Source organism: Hipposideros armiger, unplaced genomic scaffold (genome assembly GCF_001890085.2).
Source record: "Hipposideros armiger isolate ML-2016 unplaced genomic scaffold, ASM189008v1 scaffold_180, whole genome shotgun sequence".
NCBI classification, from domain to species: domain Eukaryota; kingdom Metazoa; phylum Chordata; class Mammalia; order Chiroptera; family Hipposideridae; genus Hipposideros; species Hipposideros armiger.
Window position 1 is genome coordinate 2,367,584 of NW_017731530.1, and position 25,760 is coordinate 2,393,343.

At 42.5% G+C, this 25,760-nt stretch overlaps 1 protein-coding gene across 1 annotated transcript in view; it reads left to right on the forward strand.

Moving 5' to 3' along the window:
* NT5E (5'-nucleotidase ecto) overlaps positions 1-18,337 on the forward strand; it is a 53,483-nt gene extending 35,146 nt beyond the window's left edge. The window contains exons 4-9 of the mRNA XM_019652519.1: positions 7,238-7,435; positions 8,480-8,634; positions 9,995-10,100; positions 12,061-12,210; positions 13,318-13,518; positions 16,967-18,337. Of these exons, the coding sequence (XP_019508064.1) occupies positions 7,238-7,435; positions 8,480-8,634; positions 9,995-10,100; positions 12,061-12,210; positions 13,318-13,518; positions 16,967-17,130 (974 nt within the window). The 3' untranslated portion in view covers positions 17,131-18,337. The remainder of the gene's footprint in view (positions 1-7,237; positions 7,436-8,479; positions 8,635-9,994; positions 10,101-12,060; positions 12,211-13,317; positions 13,519-16,966) is intronic.
* The last annotated feature ends 7,423 nt before the right edge of the window (positions 18,338-25,760 follow it).

The following is a 25,760-nucleotide window of genomic DNA, read 5'->3' on the forward strand; positions in this document are numbered from 1 at the left end:
AAAAAAAAACATTTTTAAACCTCTCTAAACCCTATATATTTAACCATTAATCTCAGACTTTATTAAAAGAAAATTTTCCACAATTTACTGATCTAGTAGGCTTTTATTCAGCAATTCATAAATCTGGCAGCATCCTTCCTAAGCAGACCAAAAAGAGCTCCCTCAGAGGTGCTGTACAAGGCCAAAGCGTTTTATAGACCAAAATGAGCAGGAACAAGGAAGTCACACTGGGCGTTTGCTGATTGGTTAAAACAGAATCACTTACCTTCTATGGAGCAAAGGGAAGTCTTGAGTTGGGTCAGGTAACGCGTGCTGAGCAGGCAGGTGCTGATTGGTTGACCTTGTCCTTCCTTGTCTGGGAGAACTAGGCACAGAAACATAATAGTTAAGTTTTGGTTTGCTGACGTGGGGCTTAGCGGGAGAAACGGCATACATCTTGGGGCTAATCTGGTTACTTTAACAACTTGAACCATCATAAATATTTGTGTTAAATTTTAAAAAAGAGATATATACTGAATTTGAGAATCTGAGCTAAATAAACAAGTGACCAAATATATCTTGTTACATTTAAAAGATAAGAAACCAGGAATGCAATGCTATAATCCAAGCAGCCTGGTGGTGTCTCACTCAGCTCTCTTGTCCTCAGTTTATAAATTTCCCCCAGGTCTGGAAACACATACGGTTGTGAAATTCGTGCTCATATATGAGGGAATTTCTAAATAGTCTGTCAGGATTGGAAGCAGAGCTTTGGTCTTCCGTGCCAGATAATCTTCAGGTTCTCATTAATAAACTTATTTATATAGTGTACTGCATGCTCCATTGCTCACCAGCGTGACTAGAAGGAATGATCTGTGGGAATCAGCCATTTAGGCTCCTCCCTGAATACAAACACCCAGCATTTCCCACTGGGCAAGACCACCCTGGGAATGCCTTCTCCAGCTAAATGCTGGTTTTCCCTAAAAAACATGTCAGGTTTACATGAATTTATGGTCATGTGTACCTCCTTTTTAATCTCAAGAAATTAGATATTACTTCTGAAAAGAGCACCAGGAGTAAATGGAACAACAAGGGCATGTTAAGATAAAAATCAGTCTCTCTTAATCCCATTCCTTTGGACTCAGCATTTTAAAAGGACATAGTGATAGAACCAGGAGATAGCTGTGTTGTTATGACTTTGGTTTTTGTTTTTTCATTTGTTATATAAAACGCCATTCTATAATGTGAGCAGTGAATGGGAAATCTGGTATCCAGAAGGATCCTAAGCCATGGGGATGGCTGGGTCCTATAGAAGAGAAGAGGGTGACGCACAGCTGAGGGTATCACTTCTTCCTAGCTCTATTTCTATTAAGCAGTCTCTCCTGGCCCCATGGAGATGAAGCAAAGACCTTAGTCCTGGCCTCTCAGGGCAGCAGAGATCCAAAATACTGGGCACTCTTTGGAGCTCTATAAATGTTTGCTGGGTGAGTGATATCCCATTCCTACCCTGCAGCGATCCCTCATTTGTCCCAACCAGTCAGGACTGGGTACAGCAGTCAGCTTGGATTAGATCTCAGGCCAGCATCATCTAGTCCACCTGCCCTGGGTACTACTCAAAGATGCATAATCTCTTTTAGACCTCCCAGTTGTCATTGAATGTCCAAGAACAAGAATTTAAGCTGTAAATCAAAGTACGTGCAGAACAGAGGGATACAGTGCTGATATGGAGAATATTACATGGCCCCTTGAGTTCCCTGAAGGGGACATGACAGTGGGTCATCATGGTTGAGTACAGACATGGCTGGGGAGACCATGACTCACCCTTCTGGTTGCCAATCACCTCTTGACTGCTCTGTGAAGATGAGGAGAGCCCTGAACACTTAGTTACTTCTATACCAGAGGCAGGGGACATGGCAGCTGGCCTGACTGGCTGGGTGCACAGGACATCTCAGTCAGCGAGCGGTCCCCATACTGTGCCTGAAGAGCATCTGTGGCAGGGAGCCTAAAGCTGGACTCTGGCTCCACAGCCACCTCACCCTCCACGACCTGAGCAGCCTGTTTCATGGCTCGCATTGCCATAAAATTTCCTGTGTGCTGAACAACAACAATAAAAAATGTTAAACCACTTTTGGTTAAACCATTAATCAAATCTCTCGTTTTATAAATTTAGGCCCTAGGAGCTCAATGGCTCTCCCAAGGTCATGAAACTAGACTGAAAGAGAGCCAGCACCAAAAACATTCTCTGGACTCCCAGCTCTGGTTCCAATTTAGGAGTCCCACCAAGCTTATTAGTTGAGGAAATTGAATTGAAGGGAGTAGGGGTGGGCACACAGGCAGTGCTCTCCTCTACAAATGGATTCCACCATGGGGAAAGCATAAAAACCTTGTCTGGTCTATGGAAAAGTGTTGGCTAAACTACTTAAGCTTAGTCAGTCAACAAACATTTATTGAGCACCTACTATGTGCTACAGGAACTCCAAAGACACAGCAGCTCTTGTACTCATGGAACTTATTTTCTTGAAAGGGATACTGACTGTTACATAAAATGTCCTGGGGCTGAGAGACCAAGAAAGAAGTTGACAAATCCATCATTATACCAAGATTTTATTAAGGGAACTTATGGCTGTGGCAAGACAACATAGATATCCTCTGTGCTAAGGGGTTAAATAGGACAGGACATGATGGTTCAGTGTACTGGGGCATGACCTGCCCCACATAAGGAAACAGTGGGTGCCTTGCATACTTGCCTGGGGAAGGGGAACAGCCTGTTTCAGGAAGCAGCATGCCTGGGGTGTGGGGGAGGGGTGAATCAGACAGTCTCTGAGGGGGTTTTCAGGAAGCAATCTCTGCTCCGGCTTGGATCTAGCTGGTGGGTCCAGCAGCAGTCACGTCATGGAATAGTCTCTCCTCCACACTGATCCTGTTCAGATTTTTTAAAGTATGTAAATAAATCAATCACATTATATTGTGGGGGAGGACTAAGCTTTCCTCTCCCCTTCAAGTTTCTTTCAGCTGGTCTCATAATTAAAATAATTGAATGTACATGAGACAGGTTAATGAGAAAACCAAATTTAATTAACATACGTTCCCATGGGAAGCCCATATACTGAGAGAGTCAGGGACCCCGTATACACGAGAGGTTCAGAGACAGAAAGGGGAAATGAAATGAGGTAGCTATGACATTCTGAGCTAGGGGTGAGGTCAGGTGTCTTGGGGGAGCAAGGTCATTCTCAGGACAATAAGAGCAGGTGTTCAATAATTAGAAGTTTGCCCTGCTCTCTAGATAGGTTAATAAAGGTTGTTTCTGATAATCTCTTATTATGGGCAAGGCCCCTAATTCAAACTCTTCTAGGTAGTGGGGGTGGGGGTGGGGACGGGGAACCAGAAGTTTCTCTTGAGCCCAAAGGGTCTCGGTTGCCTTTAACTCAAGATAATCCACATACCACATCTTGAGGTGCCTCGTTCTGAGTTCCTACAATATAAAATCACAAAGCACGCTATTAAGGGAGATGTATAAGATACTGTGCGAGTGTATGTAGGAGGACCTAACCAAGTCTGTGGGTTCATCAGAGAGTGTTCTCCTGAGGAACTGACATTTGGGCTAAGATCAGAAAGACATCCAGGAGTTAACTTGATGCATAGTTATCTCTAATCTTTGTTGAGCATTTACCTGAGTCAGGCTTCACTTGTTGCATTAACTCCTTTCATCTTCCCAACAACCCTGTAAGACAGGTATTCTCCATTTTGAAGATGAATAAACTGAAGTAAAATGATGCAGTTCACATGTAGGCCTCTGGCTCCAGGTCTTACTCCATATTGCAATGATATGGAGGTGGGTGTGGTCTAAAATGGGAGGAGCTAAGTTTGGTGAAGTGCAGGTAGGAGGGACTAGAGGAAGCTGGCAAGGTAAGAATGGGCCATATCATGTAGGTGTGATAGTTTATGGTACTTATGTCAAAATTATAGTGTTTTGCCTAAGGCTAATAAGAAACCAGGGAGCACATGATCATATTTATATTTTAGAAAGGTCACTCATGCTGCTATGTGGGGACTAGATGAGAAAGCGGGGAAGAAGAGATGTACAGAGACCAGTTAGGAGGGTGTCACAGTAATCCAGGCACAAGCTAATGGTTACAAAGACTATGGCTTGCCTAAGGAGATGTAGAGAAGTAGACAGATGAAAGCAGTGTCTGGTGGAAAAGAGCACTTCCAAGTAATTTAAAAGAGAGGCACAAGTCCCTCAGAAGCAGTGATATTAGCAGTGAAATATGCTAATTACCAATACTTTTATCTAGTTCTTTATAGGAAGTTTGGAAGTTCTTAAACCACTTTCCATATACATTAAAATCGTAGCATGATCGACCTTAAAACATTCTACAATTCATTCAGCCAGTTGAAAACCATGTCCAAGTCCTGCTCCTTAGCACCTCTGCCACCATATGATCCACCCTCTCCACCGCTTCTGGTCACCGGGAGAGCATTTGCCCAGGTCTGCACTTGGAACCAGCACATTCATCAGGGGCTGCTGTGCCCAGGGGTCCCAGGGCAGGGCCCTCCCTGTTAAGTTCCTTCAGGTATCCACACTACGCTAAGAAATACTCCATTTACCAACTCTAAATTTCAGCCCACAACTCCACAGCTTTTCCAGATTTGTTTCCCAGACTATTGCTAGATGGCTGGAAGAGAGTGAATAATTTCTCTCCTGCCAAGATGACAAGTTGGGTTTCTAGAGACAGATGTGTGGCTCCATGTGGAGAGAATGTTTTGGGAATGAGTATCTTTGGCAGAATAGAATGGTGTGGAAAATGTCAAGCCCCAGATTGTTTTCTCTGCCAGTAGTTTTCTGGAGTTGCCAAGTTGAGGAGACGCAGAGAGGGTTTAGCTGAGGAAGAGACAGAGATTAACCAAACTAGCTATTGCCTCAGCCACGTGGGAAGTGTCCTCCATGTTCCTAATTAAGTTCACTTTAGATGCAGATGACTTGTCTTGTGTTCTAACAAAAGGAACATCAAGGCCTTTCAGAACTGGAGGATGAGAGCTAGGAACTGTAGCTCCTATTTGTAGAGTGCATGCTGATCTCATGAGGAATTTGACCAATCGTCAGATTCCTAACTTTTACATTCTGTTTAAATCCAGATATGTCCATGGAAGGCAGAAAAATACAGGTTAAAAAAAAGTCAGGCTTGCCCTTCTCTTGGGTTTCCAGGAAACTGTCAGACTTCCTTTCTGAAACTGATTTAGTGCTACTTCCTCTTGGACAGGTATTTTGCGCCACCTAGTGGGTGTTTTGGAAACTGCACCTCCCCGGGCTGCTTAGGGCTCAGAGAACCACCTTCTGTAACCCTCCCCAGCTGAGAAGGCTGGAAGGGCCTGCCACACCTCCTGGTCCCCTGAAGTAAACACCAGGCTCCAGGCTTGCCCAGAGGAGGACCAGCACAGAACGGAATGAAGGTGATGAGAATGTTAAACTTCCCTGCTACTCTACAATGCATCAGATCATCTACGACTGCCATAGCCAACATCTGTGTGTTGTTGTGAGGCTGTACACTATAAATGGAGATGGGACAAGGCCTACACTGCATCTCAAGTCAGGTGCTTTTGTAAAACTAAAGTACCAAGACTTTTGTCTCCCCCCTCCTCCGTTTCCCCCCTCCCAGAAGGAGCAAGAGAATGGGAAATTAAGGTGGGCAACAGCTACTTCCTGCTGACAAAGTGCTGGTATTTGCAGCACTTCTGCTCCATGGCTATTGAGCTGGAAGGGGGCTGCTCTTGGCACAGGAGCTGAGCAGGGGTTTCTCATAACATTCACTGCAGCTTGTCTTAGGTGTAAAGAGAAGCCCAGAAACAGTGTGGTGTTTACACAAAGTGCTGCCCCTCGGCTGGAATCTGACTTGCTAAGTGGCTTTCGGCAACCAGCTCTTGCAGGCTTTGTAAGAATAGCACTTCGTAGGCTGTGTTGGGTCGTGGCGAGAACATAAGCTCTAGTGCCCCACAGCCCTGCTTTCCAATCTGCTCTCCTTCACATACCAGCTGTGTGATCTTGGGCACGTTGCTCATGACAATCAGTCTCTAGCCTGTGAAGCAGAGAAGATAATAGGACCCACCTCATGGGATGTTTGGAGGAATAAATGAGATATAGGCCCAGGCCTGGCTCTTTGGTTGACTTCTTATAACTGGTCCATGAAGTAACCGACACATGCTGAAGTTCCCTGGGCCCTCTGAAAACATGTGATATGAACCACTGTTCATGGCTCTGGTGAGGGAGGTGACAGAAAGAGTAGCAGGTCAAGGATATCTGTTCTATAGTCTCTGATTCAAAACAGCCTAAGCTAGGTCAATTGTCTCTGTGGAGGTAAGATATGAACTGCAGCGTGCTTGCAGGAGGGGAGCAATTACAGAACCGAAACGGGCCAGGTAGTTAGCGGCCATAGGCCATGCTCTCTGTGGCCACGCTACCCACCCTCGTGCAGGCACGTGTCCAGGGGGCAGTGGTGGGGTGGCCTTCTCAGCTTTCCACAGGGTTCTCCTTTGAGACAGAAGTCAGCAGAAGCAGGCTGGTGTTAGGTCTGGCTGGGATAGGTAGGTGCATGCTGGTTGGCTGCCAGGGTAAATGTGGCTCTTCCAAAAGGCGCCTGAGGGGACACAGAAGTTAGCAGCAAAACCTAAGGACAGCCTTTTGTCATTTCTGCTCATCTTCCATCAAAGATTCTAAGCTCTGGAGTGTGTGTCTAGGGTTTCTAAAGGTTGCCATCACCTCATAAGAGGAAGAAATAGACACTTATTGAATATCTACCGTGTGCCAGGCACTATGCTAGGGAGTTTAAACATTTAATCCTCAGCAGCCCTGTGAGGTAGGAATTGTTATTTCACCCATTTTGCAGGTGAGGAAGCTGAAGTACAGTGACGTGAAGTGGCCACCCACCCACCTGGCTAATGAGAACGCAGCCAGGGTCAGGGCACAAGTAGGATGATCTTAGTCATGTTGCATCTTTGTGTCCCCCACAGCACCAGGCACAGTGCCCTGGGCTCAGGAAGAGCTTAGCAAATGCCTGCTGAGTTGAGAATGGAAGGATTCATGTGCCAAAAGGGCGTTCGGAAATGGGGGCAGGTGCCCAAGCGGGGCTCTTAAAGACCAGCTGTGTAGAGCAGCAGCTGGCTAGTCATCAATTCAGAATTCACTGTCATCTGGCCAGTGGCCTGCTGGCCTGCAGCCAGCCATGGACAAGGGCTGACTTGATCAGCTCTGGCTCTTTCGTTTTAGGCAACCCACCTTCCAAAGAGGTGCCCGCTGGGAAGTACCCATTCATAGTCACTTCCGATGATGGACGGAAGGTTCCTGTGGTCCAGGCCTATGCGTATGGCAAATACCTAGGCTATTTGAAGGTCGAGTTTGATGAAAAAGGCAATGTCATCACTTCACATGGAAATCCCATTTTTCTCAACAGCAGCATTCCTGAAGGTATGAGAAATTCAGGGCAATGTTCCACTAATCCAAAAATTAGATGGCTGGGAGGTTTTTCTTTCTTTTTTTTGTTTTGTTTTGTTTTTCGTTATTGTTGTTGTTGTTAATGTTTCAAGACAAATCTATAATACTTTTGAAGAATTGAGCTTCTCCCTTGAGTTTATCCTTTCCATGGATAAGATTTAAAACACATCCAAATGTCAAAAATCCCCATTTGCTTCTTCAAGTCTTCTCAGCATCAGACACTATATCATTGCTTCTTGTGCCTTTTCAAGCTTTCCCCTGATGTGGGAAAGCCACTCTCAGCTCATGTTCAGAGGAAAGCTGATTAATGAAGCAAAGGGGTTCAAAATACCCCTGTTCCCACCGCCAGCAGCAGTGTGCCTGGGGCAAGTTATCTGGTCTTATGGGCTTCAGTTTCATTTATCAAATGAGGGGCTGTCTTTCTTCCGTTTTTCTCTGGGCCTCAGAGTAAAAATCCATTTTATGTCATCCATTTTCATGTAGTATACATAAACACACTGCCATGCTTCGCTCTCACCTGCCGTTGACTGCTTCACCAGGATCAGATCAGGGAAGGATGGGCAGTGACGTGCCACAGGGCTCTGAAGAGCCCAGGGTCACAACACAGACCTGTCAATAGCCAGAGGGAGGGGCTGGGACCAGACAGACAGCAGAACCTCAGAAGGCCCCTTTGTCCTTGCCCTTGGCCTTTCATCGCCCACCACCACCACTAATGCTATCCTAGGTGGGCGAACAGGTACCTCTGCCAATGTGATGAGTTGATGTTCAGATACTCAGCATGTCTTTAAATTAAGATCCATTCCGGGTCTTATTACCAGGAAACAGAATAGAGGTCCCCAAGGAAATTTCACAGTCAAAACCAAAACATACATAAATATAGTAAAGAAACATATACTCACCACAGGAAGACTAAATGACGTTTGATTCCTTCTTCAAAATCTAGGCCAATGTGAGATCTGCTTTAAATTCAGGTTGATTGTTTTATTTTATTATTATTATTATTATTATTTCTTCTAGATCCAGTTATAAAAGCAGACATTAACAAATGGCGAGAAAAATTAGATAATTATTCTTCCCAGGAATTGGGGAAAACAATTGTCTATCTGGATGGCACCACTCAGTCATGCCGCTTCAAAGAATGCAACATGGGCAACCTGATTTGTGATGCTATGGTGAGTGGTCCACAGGGATGCAGGGCCTAGGCCTAGGGAGGGAGGAAAGATGCCAGGAGGGACAACCTGATAGTTAAACAATTGAGCATTTAAAAAAAACAAAAAACAAAATTAGTGCCCAGACAAAAGCTTGGCATGGATTCATACTGAGCATCTTGGGAAGGTACATGCCTAGACCAGCTTATTGACTTGCAAGACCTGAAGCATTTATTTTAAGGTGTTCATTTTGGGATATCTGAATTTTGGATATTGTTTTCCCTTGAGATGATCTGAATACACAAGCTCTACTACTCTGAAGACATAGACATAGTAGATAAAACACATCCGCGTGGACCTAACTTGACCACTGTGTTTCACTGTGTCCTCTTGGCGCCAGAGAAGTAGGCCTCGTGTGACTGGAACCTCCCTCACCAGCAGAGAGTGACAAATTGAATTTATAATGATAATAGTAAGTCTTGCAGCTGAGCAAGATCGCCCATGAAAAGTACCCTTTGTCTACCTGTCTGTGGGCAGGCTGGTGACTCAGTTCACACCCAGGGGGCCGTCTGTGCTCTGCACAGTGCCTGGGACACAGCCACACTCAATAAACGCCTGCCAAGTAAATAACAGCATTCACACTTTCCAAGGCACGACCAAGGCTGCAAGAGAAGTAGCTAAAGAGAAGCCAGTATGTAGATGTTTAAAGAAAGGTCTCTAAAGAAACACCTCAGGCTAGAAGCAGTACTTACCTCTCTGTTAAGAGACTAGGTAACTGTAAAAACATTTGGTTTTGCACTGTAATTTTTTTTCCATTGAGAATGTATACATTTTATTTCTCATAATTAAACATATACTTTGTAAAAGAAAAGAATGAAATGGATTCTCCCCAGTTTCAGGCTGTCTCTGTGCCTTTAAAATTGCCAGCTTGGGAGCTGGCTGGAGACCTAGACATGGAGGCCAGGGTTCTTGGCCTGAGGCCTGTAGTTGGAAGGCTTTCAGTCCTGCCTTCAGGAGTGAGTGTGGCGCCTGCCCTGGAAGGCCGGCCGTGGAGGAGTGGTGGTGCAGGCGTCTGCTCGGAGGCGCCCTCCTGACATCACAAGCGCCGGTTTCACTGAGCCCCTCCAGCCTGACAGTCCAGGGGTCTTAGGAGAGGGGACTCAGACCTACTTGCTTTCCAGAGTCTGACATGGGACTGGTCACAATATCTTGTTTTTGCTTCCAGAGCATAAAACTAGTTCTAATTATGCTTGAGAAATCTCTGGGAGCACAGGAGCGCGGGAGAAGTAGCTTTATTTCCTCAGGAGAGCTAACCAAATTCCTGGAATTGATCCTAAGGATGAAGGCCCAGAACAACTAATGTAAATTCATGCTACCGTTGCAGATTAACAACAACCTTAGACACTTGGATGACATGTCCTGGAACCACGTGTCCATGTGCATTTTAAATGGAGGTAGCCTTCGGTCACCCATTGATGAACGGAACAACGGTAAGCTCCCCAGGCTCAGGTCCTCCGCACAGTGTGTTCTCTGACCACGCCCACGGGCAGCCTCAGCTGATCTCCCCTGCCAGCCATGCATGTGCCAGTGTCAGTCCCTTCTGTTTGGATTAACTGCTACTCAAGTCAATGCCTAGCCCAAAGGGCACACACACACACCTGTGTTCTCAGTATGTATTCTCACACAGAGGCAGCAGGCTAGTGTTAGGGGAACCCAAACTTCATCTAAACTTCTAACTCACAAAGCTAAGTAGGAATTGCTGTGGATTTGTACAAAATATTGACAGTTTCCACCTTGATATAATATTTGGAAAGTGAAAGGCAAAACTCTTCTGTGCTGGAAAACGTATTACTGGATTAAATTTTTTTTTAGTCATTTACAGCTATCCAGGATTATATCATATGGTGAAATAAACCAACTAGACAGACACTCAAGATGTTCTTGCAGTCTTCCTTGATATACAAGGTCTGACAATTAAGTTCATGAACTGTTGCAATGAAGTTGTAACCTTTTTTGATATGAGAGGGATTATTCATCATGAATTTGTACCAACCGGACAAACAATTAACCAAGTTTACTATCTGGAAGTGCTGAAATGGCTGCGTGAAAAATTTAGATGACCTAAGCTTTTCACCAACAATTCATGGCTCTTGCATCACAACAATGCACCAGCTCACGCGGCACTGTTGGTGAGGGAGTTTTTTTTGGTTTTGTTTTTTTGTTTTTTAAAAATTTTATTGGGGAATTGGGGGTGGGGAACAGTGTTGGGGAATTGGGGAAGGGGGCCAGCCAAGTTGTTGTTCTTCAATCTTCGTTGTGGAGGGCGCCAGTCACCATCTGACTGCCCGTTGGCAGCTCGTGGCCTCTAAGCTCAAAGTGCTGTGTTCAATCTTAGTTGCGGGTGGGCGTAGCCACCATCCCATGTGGGAGTCGAACCAGCAGCCTTGTTGTTAAGAGCGCACGCTCTATTCACTGAGCCATCCGGGCGGCAGCTCAGCTCAAGGTACCGAGTTCAGTCTTAGTTGCAGGTAGGCATAGCCCACCATCAAACAGGCAATCTTGTTGTTACACCAGCTGAGCCATCCTGCTACCTGTTGGCAGCTCAGCAACACCTCAGCTCGGGTGCAGTGTCACTGGCCCATGTGGGAATCGAACTGGTGGCCCTCTTTCTCAGAGCTCATGCTCTTAAGCCAACTCTTAACCAACTGAGCCACTCTGCCGGCCCCGGTGAGGGAGTTTTTAGCCAGTAAACAAATAACTGTATTGGAACACCCTCCCTACTCACCTGATCTGGCCCCAGCGACTTCTTTCTTTACCCAAAGATAAAGGAAATATTGAAAGGAAGACATTTTGATGACATTCAGGACATCAAGGGACATTCAAGACAGCTCTGATGGCCATTCCAGAAAAAGAGTTGCAAAATTGCTTTGAAGGGTGAACTAGGCACTGGCATCGGTGCATAGCTTCCCAAGGGGAGTACTTCAAAGCTGACCATAGTGATATTCAGCAATGAGGTATGTAGCACTTTTTCTAGGAATAGTTCGTGAACTTAATTGTCTGACCTCATACTGTCAAAACCAGTCAGTCTCAGTGTGAGCTGCAAGCTCATCTCAGGGACAGATGGCCGGGACTTACTGCCTGGCTGGAGGAACTAAGTAGTGCTTAACAGCCACTTAAGATCCAGGGCAGGGTACAGGTAACTTTGGAGCCACAGCCATTTATAAGCCCCCGCCATCTTGCTCAGTGGTGGAGGGCACATCCAGAGGTCTCTTGAATCTATTCCCTCCCTAAGTGTCAGGAAGCACTTAAGACACAGCTGATGCTGCCCGAATAGCCTCCTATGGCCCCACATCTCCTTCACTTCCTCCGCCAGTCCTAAAGGAAACTGGTCTTGGAGTAAGCTTGTTGCCAAGCGGTTTTCCTTCTTTTCTCATCTGTGACTACCCTCAGGCACGATTACCTGGGAGAGCCTAGCTTCTGTGTTACCCTTTGGAGGCACCTTTGACCTGGTCCAATTAAAAGGCTCCACCCTGAAGAAGGCCTTTGAGCACAGCGTGCACCGGTACGGCCAGGGTACTGGAGAGTTCCTGCAGGTGGGCGGTAAGTCACCCTACCAGGTGAGATGGGATCTCCTGCTGGTTGGCTTAACTGCCCCTTCACCAAGACCTCTGTGGCCAGGCTTGTTCGGGTTTTCTACGACCCAACACCCGTGCATAGTCTTTTAATGGCCATGGACTCCCAGTCCGGTGAAATTACGTCAGAGTTGAAGTTTCAAGGCCCAAGTCTGATTTGGACATATCCAGAGTATTAACATGGATGATTTCTGGGAGGGGCAGCCTGCTGTGTAGACACATTGGAACCCCTGATTCTGGTTCCACTGTGACCTGGGGCAAGTCTTCAACCTCTCTGAATGCAGTGAGAAAACCAGCCCTGCTCATCTCATGGATTCCAGTGAAAACTGAATAAAATAAATGCTTCCTAAATTGCCAACGACTTCTGAAACACTTTTGTCAATAATTAATTCCACAGTCCAGTGAATTAATCTTTAAGTTAACATTCTTCTTTGACTCTAAAACCATATTCTGGCCTCATTTCTTTTGAGTGTAGATGGTGGGTCCCACTCAATGGGTGTGATTGCTTTGTCAAGTCCTCCCTCTACAAAACACCCCACTGTGGGGATTGAGGGGCTGCAGAAGGTGGTGGGACCCTGGCCTGCTGCCTGTAGGGTAACCCAAACATTCTGCATTTTTCCAGGACAGCGTGAACAGCAGGGAAGTTGCATGTTTTGTGAAAGCCACACCAAGCCCAAATTATTACCATTTTGCAGTCTTCTAAATTTTAACAAATGTTAAGCTCCTCTCATCCATTTCTCATTTTCCAAAGTTGCTGAACCAAGTTGCTGGACCAACTCATTCAGGATTTTAAAAAGATGTGGTTTCTCCCTGCAGTCACCCATTGCCCATTCTGGGCCAGAGCCAATTTTCCTCCCAGTGGTTCTCAGACCTCCCAGAAAGACTCAAAGATAAACCTAACCAAGAAAGGGTAGCTGCAACACCACCTCCCCTCTCTTGCTGAAATTTCACGCAAGCTCAAACTAAATGAAAACAAAACCTAGTGCCCCAATTGCAAATTTTGGCCAAAATCTCTTAGAAAACAGAAACTTCCCTTTGGATCCAGTGAAAATATACAGACTCATTTCTTTTCTAGGAATTCATGTGCTGTATGATCTTTCCAAAACACCCGGGAATAGAGTGGTCAAAATAGATGTTCTTTGCACCCAGTGTCGAGTGCCCAGTTATGAGCCTCTCAGAATGGATGAGGTATATAAGGTGATCCTCCCAAGCTTCCTTGCTAATGGTGGAGATGGATACCAGATAATAAAAGACGAAGTCTTACAACATGACTCAGGTAAGCACAACATGACTTCTCTCCATATCCCAAAAGTACTCAAGAACAACAGAACTGGTCCAAAGAGGGGAGCTACTCATGATGCCAAGAGGGGTAAAGCCAGAAACCAGATCTTGACCCTGGGGTGCTGACTCCCACCTCTTTGTTGGAAAACAATAGCATGGCATTGGGAATATGTGCCCTATCCCTCCCTAGCACACATACCCACCCAGCCAAGCCCATGGGGAAAAAAAATTTTAATCCAAAATGTTTTAAAACTCTTTGAAGTATATATAAACATGTAAACTCTTTTTAGTACTATAAAATTTTGAAATATATGAGTTTTAAACTTACAGAAAAAATACACCTCTAGAACTTTAGGTTGGATATGGAAAACCATCATATTAAATCATCTAAACTTTCTTAAAGCAGCTTTTAGTGTGACTAGGTCAAGAAGGAGTGGATGAGATATGTCCCCCCACCCCCATCTCAACACAGTGGGTTGGTGGAGCAAGTTATAGGAACCACACTTGGCCCTAGTCAATATTTTTGGCGGCATTGAGGGTTATTATACCCCAGCTTCACTTTTAAAAATCCATTTGAGAACCACCTCATGTTGATAAGAGTCCACTGACTGAACACACTACCCCTTCCTCTTCTCCAGGGCAGAAACCAGTGTGCTTCTAAGATATATACGCACAGCTTCTCTGAATCACTAGGATGGGGCTCAGCCAGCTTCCTCCTCAGCCTTGTCATGGTGGACCTACCGTCTTAGCCGCACATTACAAGGGTGGGAAGCAGAGCCAGGGCGAAGGGCACTGGCTGCTTCTTTCCATTCCATGATACGAAATGGAAGGCGGGCTTTAAAAGGTGTCCTCTTTAGCCCCACAAGAGATGAAGAGGCTGTTAGCTGTGCAACACCCAAGCCCAGACTGATGGGTGTTGGAGAGAAAGAACTCACACAGAAGGCTAAGGAAGCCTTGGGCCTAAGAGTTCTCAACTCTGCCTACACATTAGAATCACTAGGGGAGCATTTTAAATTAAATACCAATACCTTGGCCCCAACTTTTAAGAGATTCTAATTTAATTGGGTTGGGGCAAAAGTTGCTTCTAGTCATTCTAATATATACCCAGGGGTGAGAACCACTGCAGAGATGAGTTATTTTTTAAGTATTAGAATGATATGTTTTTATATTGACATATAACATTAGTTTCAAGTGCACAACATAATGATGCAATATATGTATACATTGTGGAATGATCACCACAATAAGTCTAGTTAACATCTAGTCACAGGAAATTTAGGGTATAGCAGAAGGAATTTAATCAATAATATTCTGATAACTGTGGTGTAAAATGGGTACTAGATTTATCAGGGTGACAGATGGGAGGGGTGTTGGGGGACAGGGTGAAAAAGGTAAAGTACAAATTGGTAGTTACACATAGTCATGGGCATGTAAAGCATAGAGAATATAGTCATAATATGGTCATAACTATGTATAGTGCCAGGTGAGTACTAGGCTAGTCAGGAGGATCACTTCTTAAATTACTCATATACAAATGTCTAACCAGTATGCTGTACACCTGAAATGAATACAAAATAATAGCGAATGTTAACTGTAATTGAAAAATTAAAAAGCGGTGGAAGGTGAAGGGGAATAAGAGGTTCAAATTTCCAGGCATAAAATAAATAACTCATGGGGATGTAATGTACAGCATAGGGAACAGAGTCAATAATGTGATAGCATGGTTATGTCCGATGGTTGCTGGACTTACAATGATCACTTCTTTAGGTATATAAATGTTGAACAACTATGGTATACACCTGAAACTGATATAATATTGTATGTTAGCTATGTCTTTAAATGATCTTTTAAAAAATAAAAATGGAAAAAAATCTACTCTCATAGTAACTCACAAATATACAGTAGTATAGTCACTACAGTGTTAACTGTAGTCACCATATGCTATACATTACACCCCCAAGACTTCTTTATTTTATACTGGAAGTTTGTACCTTTTGATCCCCTTCACCCATTTCTCCCATCCCTCACCCCTCTGCCTCTGGCAACCACCAACCTGTTCTCTGTATCTATTAAGTTGGTTTTGTTGTTGTTGAATTCTACATGTAAGTGAAATCATATGATATTTGTCTTTTTTTACTTATTTCACTTTGTATAATGCCCTCAAGATCCATCTGTTATCCAAATGGAAAGATTTCATTCTTTTTTTATGGCTGAATAGCATTCCTGTGTGTGTGTATATAGGACAATGTCTTTATCCATTCACCCATTGATGGACATTTAGGTTGCTTCCTTATCTTGGCTACTGAAAATGCTACAATGTACATGGTGGTGCATATTTTTCTGAATTAGTGTTTTTATTTTCCGTGGATAAATACCCAGAAGTGGAATTGCTGGGTTATATGTTAGTTCTATTTTTAATTTTTTGAGGAACCTCCATACTGTTTTCCATAGTGGCTGCACCACTTTACATTCCCACCAACAATGCACAAGTGTTCCCTTGTCTCCACATCCTCACCAATACTTGTTATTTCTTGTCTTTTTGATGACAGCAATTCTAACGTGTGAGGTGATATCTTGCTGTGGTTTTTTATTTGTATTTGATGATTAGTGATGTTGAGCATCTTTTCTTGTGCCTATTAGCCATCTGTATGTCTTCTTTGAAAAAATGTCTATTCAGATCCTCTGCCCATTTTTAACTGGGTTTTTTTCCTATTGAGTTGTATGAATTCTTTATATATTTTGAATATTAACCCCTTATCAGATATGATTGGTAGAGTGGTACAGTCATACCTTGGTTTGCGAGCATAATTCGTTCCAAAAACAAACTACTTGTATTGCACAACATCACTCATTTACGACGTTAAAATGTATTAGAAATGTTTGCTTGTCTTGTGGAACACTCGCAAACCAAGTTACTCACAATCAAGGTTTTACTGTATTTTAAAAATAAAGTTGTCAGGTCCCTATGCATTTGTTGTAGTAGCTATAGGCAATTAGTATTTATCAGCTCTCGTCTCTTTTGGAAATGAAGTCTCCATTGTCTCTCCAGCAATTATGTGAAAATGATTCTGAAGCAGGCAAGCAAAAGCAAGCCACTTTTATGTCTCAACTAATTGTTCTTGATCGGGTTCCCTAATTCCCTTGTTCTGTTGTGGTTTCAAGGCAATGATGTCAACAGCTTTTTCTCGCATCATAGAGCTGAGACCCCAATTACCCAATACTGAACAATGGGCACATTTCACACCTGGAGCATGAAAAAGGAACCAAATCTTTGCACTTATGATCACCACTGCTCTTATCTTCTGTGACACTTTTATCTCTGCTTATGAAATGAATATCTTCCCTCTTATAAGTACAAAGGACTTTAGATAAATACATTGGTTTCTTCCTCTCGTACTGTTGATACTTTTTCTGTAGTTAAAATAATGTCTTTATTTTTCTAGGTGATGAAGATATCAACGTGGTTTCTCAATACATTTCAAAAATGAAAGTAATTTATCCTGCAGTTGAAGGTCGGATCATGTTTTCTGCAGGAAGTCATTGCCATGGAAGCTTTTCTCTAATATTTCTCTCATTTTTGGCAATTATCATTGTTTTATACCAATAGCCAAAAACTCTCCTTGCCATTAATGTGTGGAACTGCATTTTTTTTCTCAAATGAAATTCAAGCCTGCCTTTTAGGAACTGGCTTTGTTATGGCATAGACCATCCGCGCAGGCTCCGAGAAGCTGACCTTAGAGGGTCGTAAATGAAGACACTGACATCATCACTCAGGATCAACAACTTAGTGAACACACAGGAAAAGAATTTAAAATGGGCCCTATGAGGGGAAGGCCAACCATCTTTAGTTTACATATGCAAATTTTAATAAAATTTGGTTAGTAATTTTAAACCACAGAAATCATTTTTCTCCTTTACATCCATTCTAATCTACCAAACAACTTATGTTTACATAGAACGTTATCATTTACAAGGGAGTTTTAAGCACATTGTCTTATTTGATGCTCATAACTTTCTTCGGTGTGCAAGACAGGTGTTGTTTTCCCATGTGACAGATGAGGAAACTAAAGCTCAGAAAGTGTTTACTTGTTTAAGGCCATACAGCTAAGTTATAGATCTAAGACTTGGACCAAGATCTTCTGACCTCAAGTCCAGTGCTCTTTCAGCTATATCCAGTTCCCGTTCAGAATGATACTTGATGGTCTCCTCTCTTCATAACTGTCAATAGGCCCAAGCCCATGGAGGACAAATCTCTGTTTTCTTGGTCTGGTTTTTTTTTTCCTTTTTAGCTCCTGTTGTTGTAATGAATTAAATGGACTAAACACAGGGCAGCATTCTCTCTTGCACCAGCCATGTGCCTTTGATGAGTCAGAGAACAAATGATGCAGCAGGTAATAGGAAAGGCCAGAGGCTACAAGTCAAAGGGTAGGAAGACAGGGAAGAGGACACCCAGGGCTGATTTATATTATAGAAGAGAAAGAGCTACAGGACACTTAGATTTGTTAAACAGGTGCTAAGGAGTAGCAGCACAGTGCCTGACTCCTGGTAGCTGTTAATAATTTTATGAGATTCCATCAGTTCTGCCTCTATGCCCTGTCCTCCCTTCTTCCTAATGTGAAGGTGTCATGAGAAGAGAAACTTCTCAGACAAGGTGTAATTCAAAACCTGCACCTGTCCCTCCCTAGCATGTGCCAACACTGTGCTTATTCTAGTCGCAACACACACACACACACACACACACACACACACACACACACACACACACACACACACACTCCCCAGTTATGGAAAACCTAGAGGGGAGACAGGTTTTTTAAAAAATTATATACAACAGGGCCGGCCGAGTGGCGCGTTGGTTAAGAGCTGGCTTGGGATGCCAGAAGGCCCCGGTTCGGATCCCATATATGAGGGCCAGTGACACTGCCCTCTACAGCTAAGATGCTGAACAACAGTTCAACCTGGATCTGGGCTGCCCTGAGTTGCCAGCGACAGCGTAGGCTACAGCCACTGCTGCAGTGGGTTGCCATGGGCTACCGTGTGTAGCCAGCAGCCAGCGTGAGTGGCCCTCAAGCTGCCGTGAGCGGCCGTCCAGAAGCCAGTGACTGATCTGCCTCACCCAGAAAGAGCGTAATGATGGTGCCAACTTGGGCCAGTGAAGCAATGTCCTCCACAACTAGACTGAAGAACAAAAAGACAGCAACTTGTCTGTTCCCCTTCCCCCAATTCCCCAATAAAAATCTTTAAAAAAAAAATGATATACAACAGAATTTTGAAGTCATCTTTGCCACAAAATCTGAATAATCACTCTTAAGTTATTCTCAAGTACAGATGAAAACTCCTGCCTGGGGGTGGGCCCCTCTGAGTGCATGCTCAGGAAATACCCAGAATGATGACAGGATTCATGCCCAAAGAACAAATACTTGCTTAAGGTGGTAGTGGAACCATGGGAACCTTCTCAGCATTGCATAAATGATCCAACAAGAAATGGGAACTTTCACCTTAAAAAATAGCAAACAACAGTGACAGGTTTGGAGAAGGTGTATGTTTGTTCCTCAATGTTTACAAATGTTAAGTACTTGATACAAAGTATACTTTTAAATTTCATAACCTCTGTATAAAGGCTGTTACAGTAAAATAATTCCCTCAGTTGTATGAATATACAGATTAGCTATAAATAAACAAAAGTCAATAAGCTTGTAAGGAAAATTAGAGCAAGGTGCATTTGGGTATATTTTTTATGCTTGGCCTAGTAAAATAGGATAAATCCTATTGGAGCACAACTTTCTAAAGAATATTTTTGTAAGTTTCCTAAATATCTGTGCATGTATTGTGCAGTGGTTTAAGAAATGACCTCAAAACACTTTGCAATTGTAGATTCCAAACAATAAAACTGAAGATTTGCTCTGTCTTTGGTAGTTATTGCTTCTCTCCAGCGAATATCTATAACCCAAGTCAATATGACTGAAGGAAAACTGACAGTTAATCACTGATATCATTTCCCCTGATCATAAGCTGCTTGCTATCGGATAACCCTATCCCCCTTCTCACCCAAAAAAAGAAAAGAAAAATGCATGTAATTTTTAGGTAGGCAAAAAGAGTAAATAATATTTTAAGTAAGACTACTACGTTTTCTGGCTTTTGTGTACAGGATCTTATGTAGAAACTGTTTTGAGGCCTATAATGGTTTCCTAAAAATAAAAAATGTCCACGTTAGACAGTGTTGAGGACTTTAATTAATTTATATGAGGTGGATGTGTATCTCAGAATCTTCTTCAAGCATATAGATGACCCAACAGACCTTGATCAATCAGATGCCTTAAATACATCGGGTGGCAGAGCCACCTTCAGCAGTTTGCAACAGTAAGCTGGGTTTCTTAAAAGAAAGTTTAGGCTGCTAACAGCTGTCCATTAGAAGACAGTTGCTCCCTCAGGGAGTATGCAGTCCCATGGATGTATGGCTAGACTTGCCACAATTAGGAAAGGCTCCCAATTAGTTTCACGGGGCTGCTGTAACAAAGTGCCACAAACTGAGTGGCTTACACTACTGAAATTTATCATCTCACAGTTCTGGAGGCTGGAAGTCTGAGATGAAGTTGGCAAGGTTGGTTCCTTCTGAGTGCTTGAGGGAGAATTCTTGGAGGCCCCTTTTCTAGCTTCTAGTAGCCTTGGGCATTCCTTGTCTTATAGAAGATGTTCTTTGTACATGTCTGTCTCTATGTCTAAATTTCCTCTTTTTATAAGCACAGTCATAAAGCATTAGGCCCACTCTAATGACTTCATTGTAATCATCTGCAAAAACCCTATTTCCAAATAAGGTCACAATCACAGGTACTAGGGTTTAAGACTAAAGTCCTGCTACAGGACCTCAACGTATTTTCAGGGGACACAATTCAACCCATAATAGTCCCAGGTATGATCAGCTGGACAGCCCCAAGGCAATCAGCATCTGTGTCCTATATTATTCTGCATATGAAAGGTTATAATTAATGTAATTTTTATGCTGATAAGATATATTTTAGAAGTTGATCTGGCTCAACTACAGCAAATCAAAAGGAGCCAGTTTCCCCATCTAATGCAGTTAAAAGGAGATGCTTTAAACTTCTGTAACAAATTGGGAGATCTCAAATCTCTACTTAGTAGAGACCTTTAAGAACCTGAATAAAATATTTCATGAAGTTGGCAATAAATTAACAAATAAGCTAGTTAGAGTATAGGGTATGAAAACAATTTAACAGATCCATGACAAAGGTGCTGGCAGATTAAAAGCAACAACAGAAACTGCAGGCTCATTTATCAGGATCCTTGGTTACAAAAAATAAATAAATAAAAGTCTGTAAGAAGGATATTAGCTACTTCTTAGAATCATCAAAAAGCATGAAAAGCCAGACCTAGAAAACGTGAACAAGCAAGGAAAAGGAGACATGGCTTACATCCTGCCACAGCAACAGGCCTCATACACCGCCCGGTGCTGCTGGGTTCTCTTCCACTGCAGCTACATCCACAAGGGCCTTGACTGTCCTACTGCCTCCCTTCAGAAGGGAGCATCTAATGAGCTGAGCCCAAACTGCCTTTCATAAAGATAAAATGGCTGAGTGAGGATTTAACTATCCTTTTGGCTTCCATAATGAAAATCAATGCCTTCTTTCCCAATTACTTTGGAATTCCTCCAAATAAAGACGTTCCAATTCTGGACAATCAAAAATGAAAAATGATCCCTATGAACGCTCTGAAAATTTTCAAGTACAACAAATATATATGAAATATGTTAAAAACAAAAACGCTGTCGGGCCAGCCGAGTGGCTCAGTTGGTTAAGAGCTCGTTCAAGAGTTTGAGCTCTGAGCAACAGCGGTTCGATGCCCGGCCTGAGCTGAGCTGCCGCTAAGCTGCCAATAGGTAGCAGGATGGCTCAGCTAAAACAAAAACAAAAACAAAAAACACTACCTTCTAAGTCTGTCTTGAAAACTATACTGAGCTCTTAACTTTCTCTTCAACAATGTTCATTCACATGTATGATATCCACGTTTCACCAGATATCCACAAACACCATAAAAGTAAACATTACAACCTTTATTTGGTAAGACAATCATTAAATAATTTGTAAGCTGATTAGTAATGAAATTATTCCCTAAGATATTTTATTATTTTATAAAGAAAAATAAATATGGCTCATCAAATTTCTAATTGAGCTTGAAGTTTTTAATTTGATGATTTTTTTTCCAGACCTATATTCTACAGATGAAGTAAGAAATTCTATACATTTAAAGAATAAACATGTTTTATTTTACTGGTAAAATCACAATGTATTAACTTTATATATTAACATTAATACAAATAGTGTTCCTGAAAATTCCACTAACTTATCATGGTGTAAAACTGATTTTGTGATGCTAACTTTTGTGCTATAACCAAGAAATGCTTATAGCATCATTCCTGCTCTACTCAAGTTCTCGTCATGTGGCCCTTGCCTTATTCCTTACTGAACATCTATCTGTGGGTAAAAGTGAAAAGAAAAGAAGAGACTATAAAACCACAGGTCCAAGACACTACTGTAGAGTAAGTCATAATGAACAAACTAGCAATGCAACCTCAGTAATGACTGTTCTCTAGAATTACACCACAGATTAAGTAGGCTGCTCGCTCCCTGAATGCCTGATCGCTGCTTGACTCTAGCCATCCCTATCCCATTCAGGAAAGCCCACAGCAATGTAAGTGAATGAGAATAGCATTACAAGGCTAACATGGAAGCCAATATAATTCACACTGAAAGTATAAATAGAAAAAACAAATTACACAAACTGCAGTACTTAAATTTTATTCACTGTAATAAATTACTACTCATCCCCTTCAAAGCTAATCAAGAGACACCAGTGCACTCAATACCAGAACCGAGACAACTGCTAATCTCCACTACATACCAGCCATAAGCTTAATGACAGAGGTACCTAACAGAGGGAGAAGAAACTATTAGAAATACTAGCGAATTGTAAAATTAACACAAATCCACATCATTTATAAAAGATCATTAATCTATTTATTATAAGACCACATGAGTATCTTAAAACTTTTCATCAACATAGAAAATTAAAACAGTAACTTTGAGCACTTGGTACAATTCAACAGTCGGCAATGCTTTAGTAAGGTCATTCTCCATCCTTTGGTGCTCAGCCAACCTGCCACCCTAAAATTATTTGTAGCTGTCAGTGTTCACACAGCTATATCTCTTATGCACTTACCTTCTTTTGATTCTTCAGTATTTTGGCCACATTCAGTATAAGTTTTCTTGTATTTCTTGTATTTGCAAAAAAATCAACATCTATCTTTGTGGTCCTTTGTAACTTCTCAGCAGTTACACTTCTATAATAGCCCCTTCTCTTTCTTTCCAACATCCTTCTCTGCTTCCACCTTCTCTTGAAACACCTATTTATCTGATTCATAAATCTGGGAGTTTGAGCCTGAGTCACCAGTATCCCAAGGTTAGTTGACATGATCATCTTACCTGCAGCACTGGTTCAGGATCATGGATAGAGGATGTGCCCTGGTGTCTTCAACACTTCTTTCACTCTGGCAACAGTAACACAGAGGGTGAGGGGCCTAGATCACAGGCCATGCCCCTACCTCTTAACACCCTTCATGCACATTCTACCTCAACTCACCTCACCACCCCACAAACAAGTCTCTTTGGACTGATCACCTTAGTGCCAGGTGGTACTGGGCTACATACAGGTGACATAGGGATGAGTAAGACACATCCCTGCACTTATAGACTGTTCACCGCTGAGTGGGAGAGATAGAAAAAATTAACATCTAAAAACAGAAATGCATGCTTGTATTTGTCTATCCAGCATCTCTTCCCACTCCTGGAAAAAGCCCGCTCTCCCTGGGAGACAAGACACCTCTCGTATCCCAGGTAGTTCTGGTTGGACAGTTAATTACAGAATCAATCTCCTAGCCCTAAGTGGCAGCATATGACCTAGGCCTCACAACTATAATATCTGATCATATTGGCCTAAGGATAGGCATATATAACCTAAGCCAAGACAGTAAGGATCCTTCAACAAGCTTTTATGTGTGTATGGATGTAGAGAAGCAAGCTCCTGTTTTTACCACTCTGTAAAATCCTGTGATTCCAAAGTTGCTTATAACTGTCCTCCCCAACATGAAGGCATCTGCAAGAATGACAGTGAACAAGGCAGAATCTGAGACAAGAAATGGACACAGAGTCCTAATACTATTCAAGTGCTGTTTAGGTCATACTGAGCACAACTCCATTACTGCCTTTCCATGGTTGGGTTACATGAACAAATAAGTGACTTCTCCTGTCTTTTTTTTAAAGCAAAGTTGAGTTGAGTTCTGTCACCTACAATCAAAAGCTTAAACTAACCCAGACCAGGATAAAACGTCAAAAAGTTTCCCTGAGCATATGTGTGCGGAGGTGAGGAGGGAAAGCAGTTAAATAGAATAGTTGAGACATTAAGTAACATGTGTAAAATCCCTCAGGTAAAATTATGCAGTTTTCATTCTAGTACTACTAATACAGATTTAACAAACTTTAGAAAATTATCTAAGACACATTTCCTTACAAAGAAATTTCAATGTCACCCATTTTTTTTTAGACTTTTGAGTCGCTTTTTATAAACTAAGTCTCCCAAGAAAATAACTTGGCAACACCTCCCTATTTATGAGGGTTCCTGGGAACTGCTTACATGTCTCAGTTTCTTGCATATTGTTCTAAGCTGCTCCAGGCTTCTCTGCAATTTCTTCAGGTAACCTCATTATCAACTCTCCATGCTGCACCAGTTTTCTCCACTTTGCATTGTCCCAAAAGATGGATATAGTACTCCCTTCACTCCCAAGAGCAGCTAGCGTAAAGCTGTAGTGTTAAAACAAAGCTTTACTAAGTGAGCATAATTGGAGAAAGTTACAATGAAAAATAAAACTTATAACTCGATCTGAGATATCAATGCTCCTAAAAAGCACTGGCCTACCCCCATCACATGGAGTCCCTTTCCGGGCTCCTCCTCAGCTCCCTTACGGTGCCCCAGGGCACAGTCCTTAGACTGCTTCTCTTTTCTGTTTACACTTCACCTGCTGGTGGTCTCATCCAGTTTCATTACTTTACATCTGGATGCTGGTGATTCCCCAATTTATATCTCCAGCCTGGATCTTTCCCCAGGCTCAAAACTCATAATCCTTACTTATCATCCCTACTTGGGATGATTTATAAGCATCTCAAACTTGACACTATCAAAAATGAATTCCTGACCTCTTCTCAAAACATGTGCCAGTCACAATCTCCCTCATTTCATTTAATGGACCCTTCATCCTGCCTATTGCTCAGATCAAACCTTGAGGTCATCCTTGGCTGCTCCCTTTTTCTCAAACTCACAAGCTATCCATTGGTAAATCCTGTAGCCTTAGAAAAAAATATTTCAACTTCTCAACAACTTCACAAGTACTACCCTGATTCAAATCACTGTCATTGCACCTGAAATACTTCAACAGACTTCTAAATGAACTCCTTGTCTCCATTTTAATCTATTCTCAAATCAGCAACCACTGTGATTCTATTATAATAAAAGCAAGATCACGTTGCTCACCTGCTCAAAACCTTAGTATCACACTCTAAGTAAAGTGACAGTTGTCACAATGGCCGACAAGGCCCTCTGAGATCTGGTTTCCCACTACTTCTCTGACATTATCTTCCTTCTCATCATGTGTGGCCACATCGATTTCCTTGTGAATTTTCCTACAAAACAAGCAGACTCCCACTCAAACCTTTTTCTCTACTTGGAACATAGGCTCCCAAATATCTTCATGGCTTGATTTCTCACCTCCTTTAGGTCTTTCCTTCAGTGTCCCAAACCACATTATTTAAAATATAACCCTCCACCCCTATCCCTCTATTTTCTTTCTCAGTTTATTTTTCTTCTGAGCACTATTACTTTCTAACATACTAATACTATTTTCTTACTTATTTTATTGTCTGTCTCCCTCAGTTTGAATGTAGTTTTATAAATGCACAAACATAGCCCTAGCATCTAACCCTGTCTGTCACATAGTGAGTTTTTTTTTTTTTTTAAGATTTTTTTATTGGGTAATTGGGGGGATGGGAACAGTACTGGGGAATTAGGGGAAGGGGAACAGACAAGTTGCTGTCATTTTGGTCTTCAGTCTAGTTGTGGAGGACGTTGCTTCACTGGCCCAAGTTGGCAGCATCATTGCGCTCTTCCCTGGCG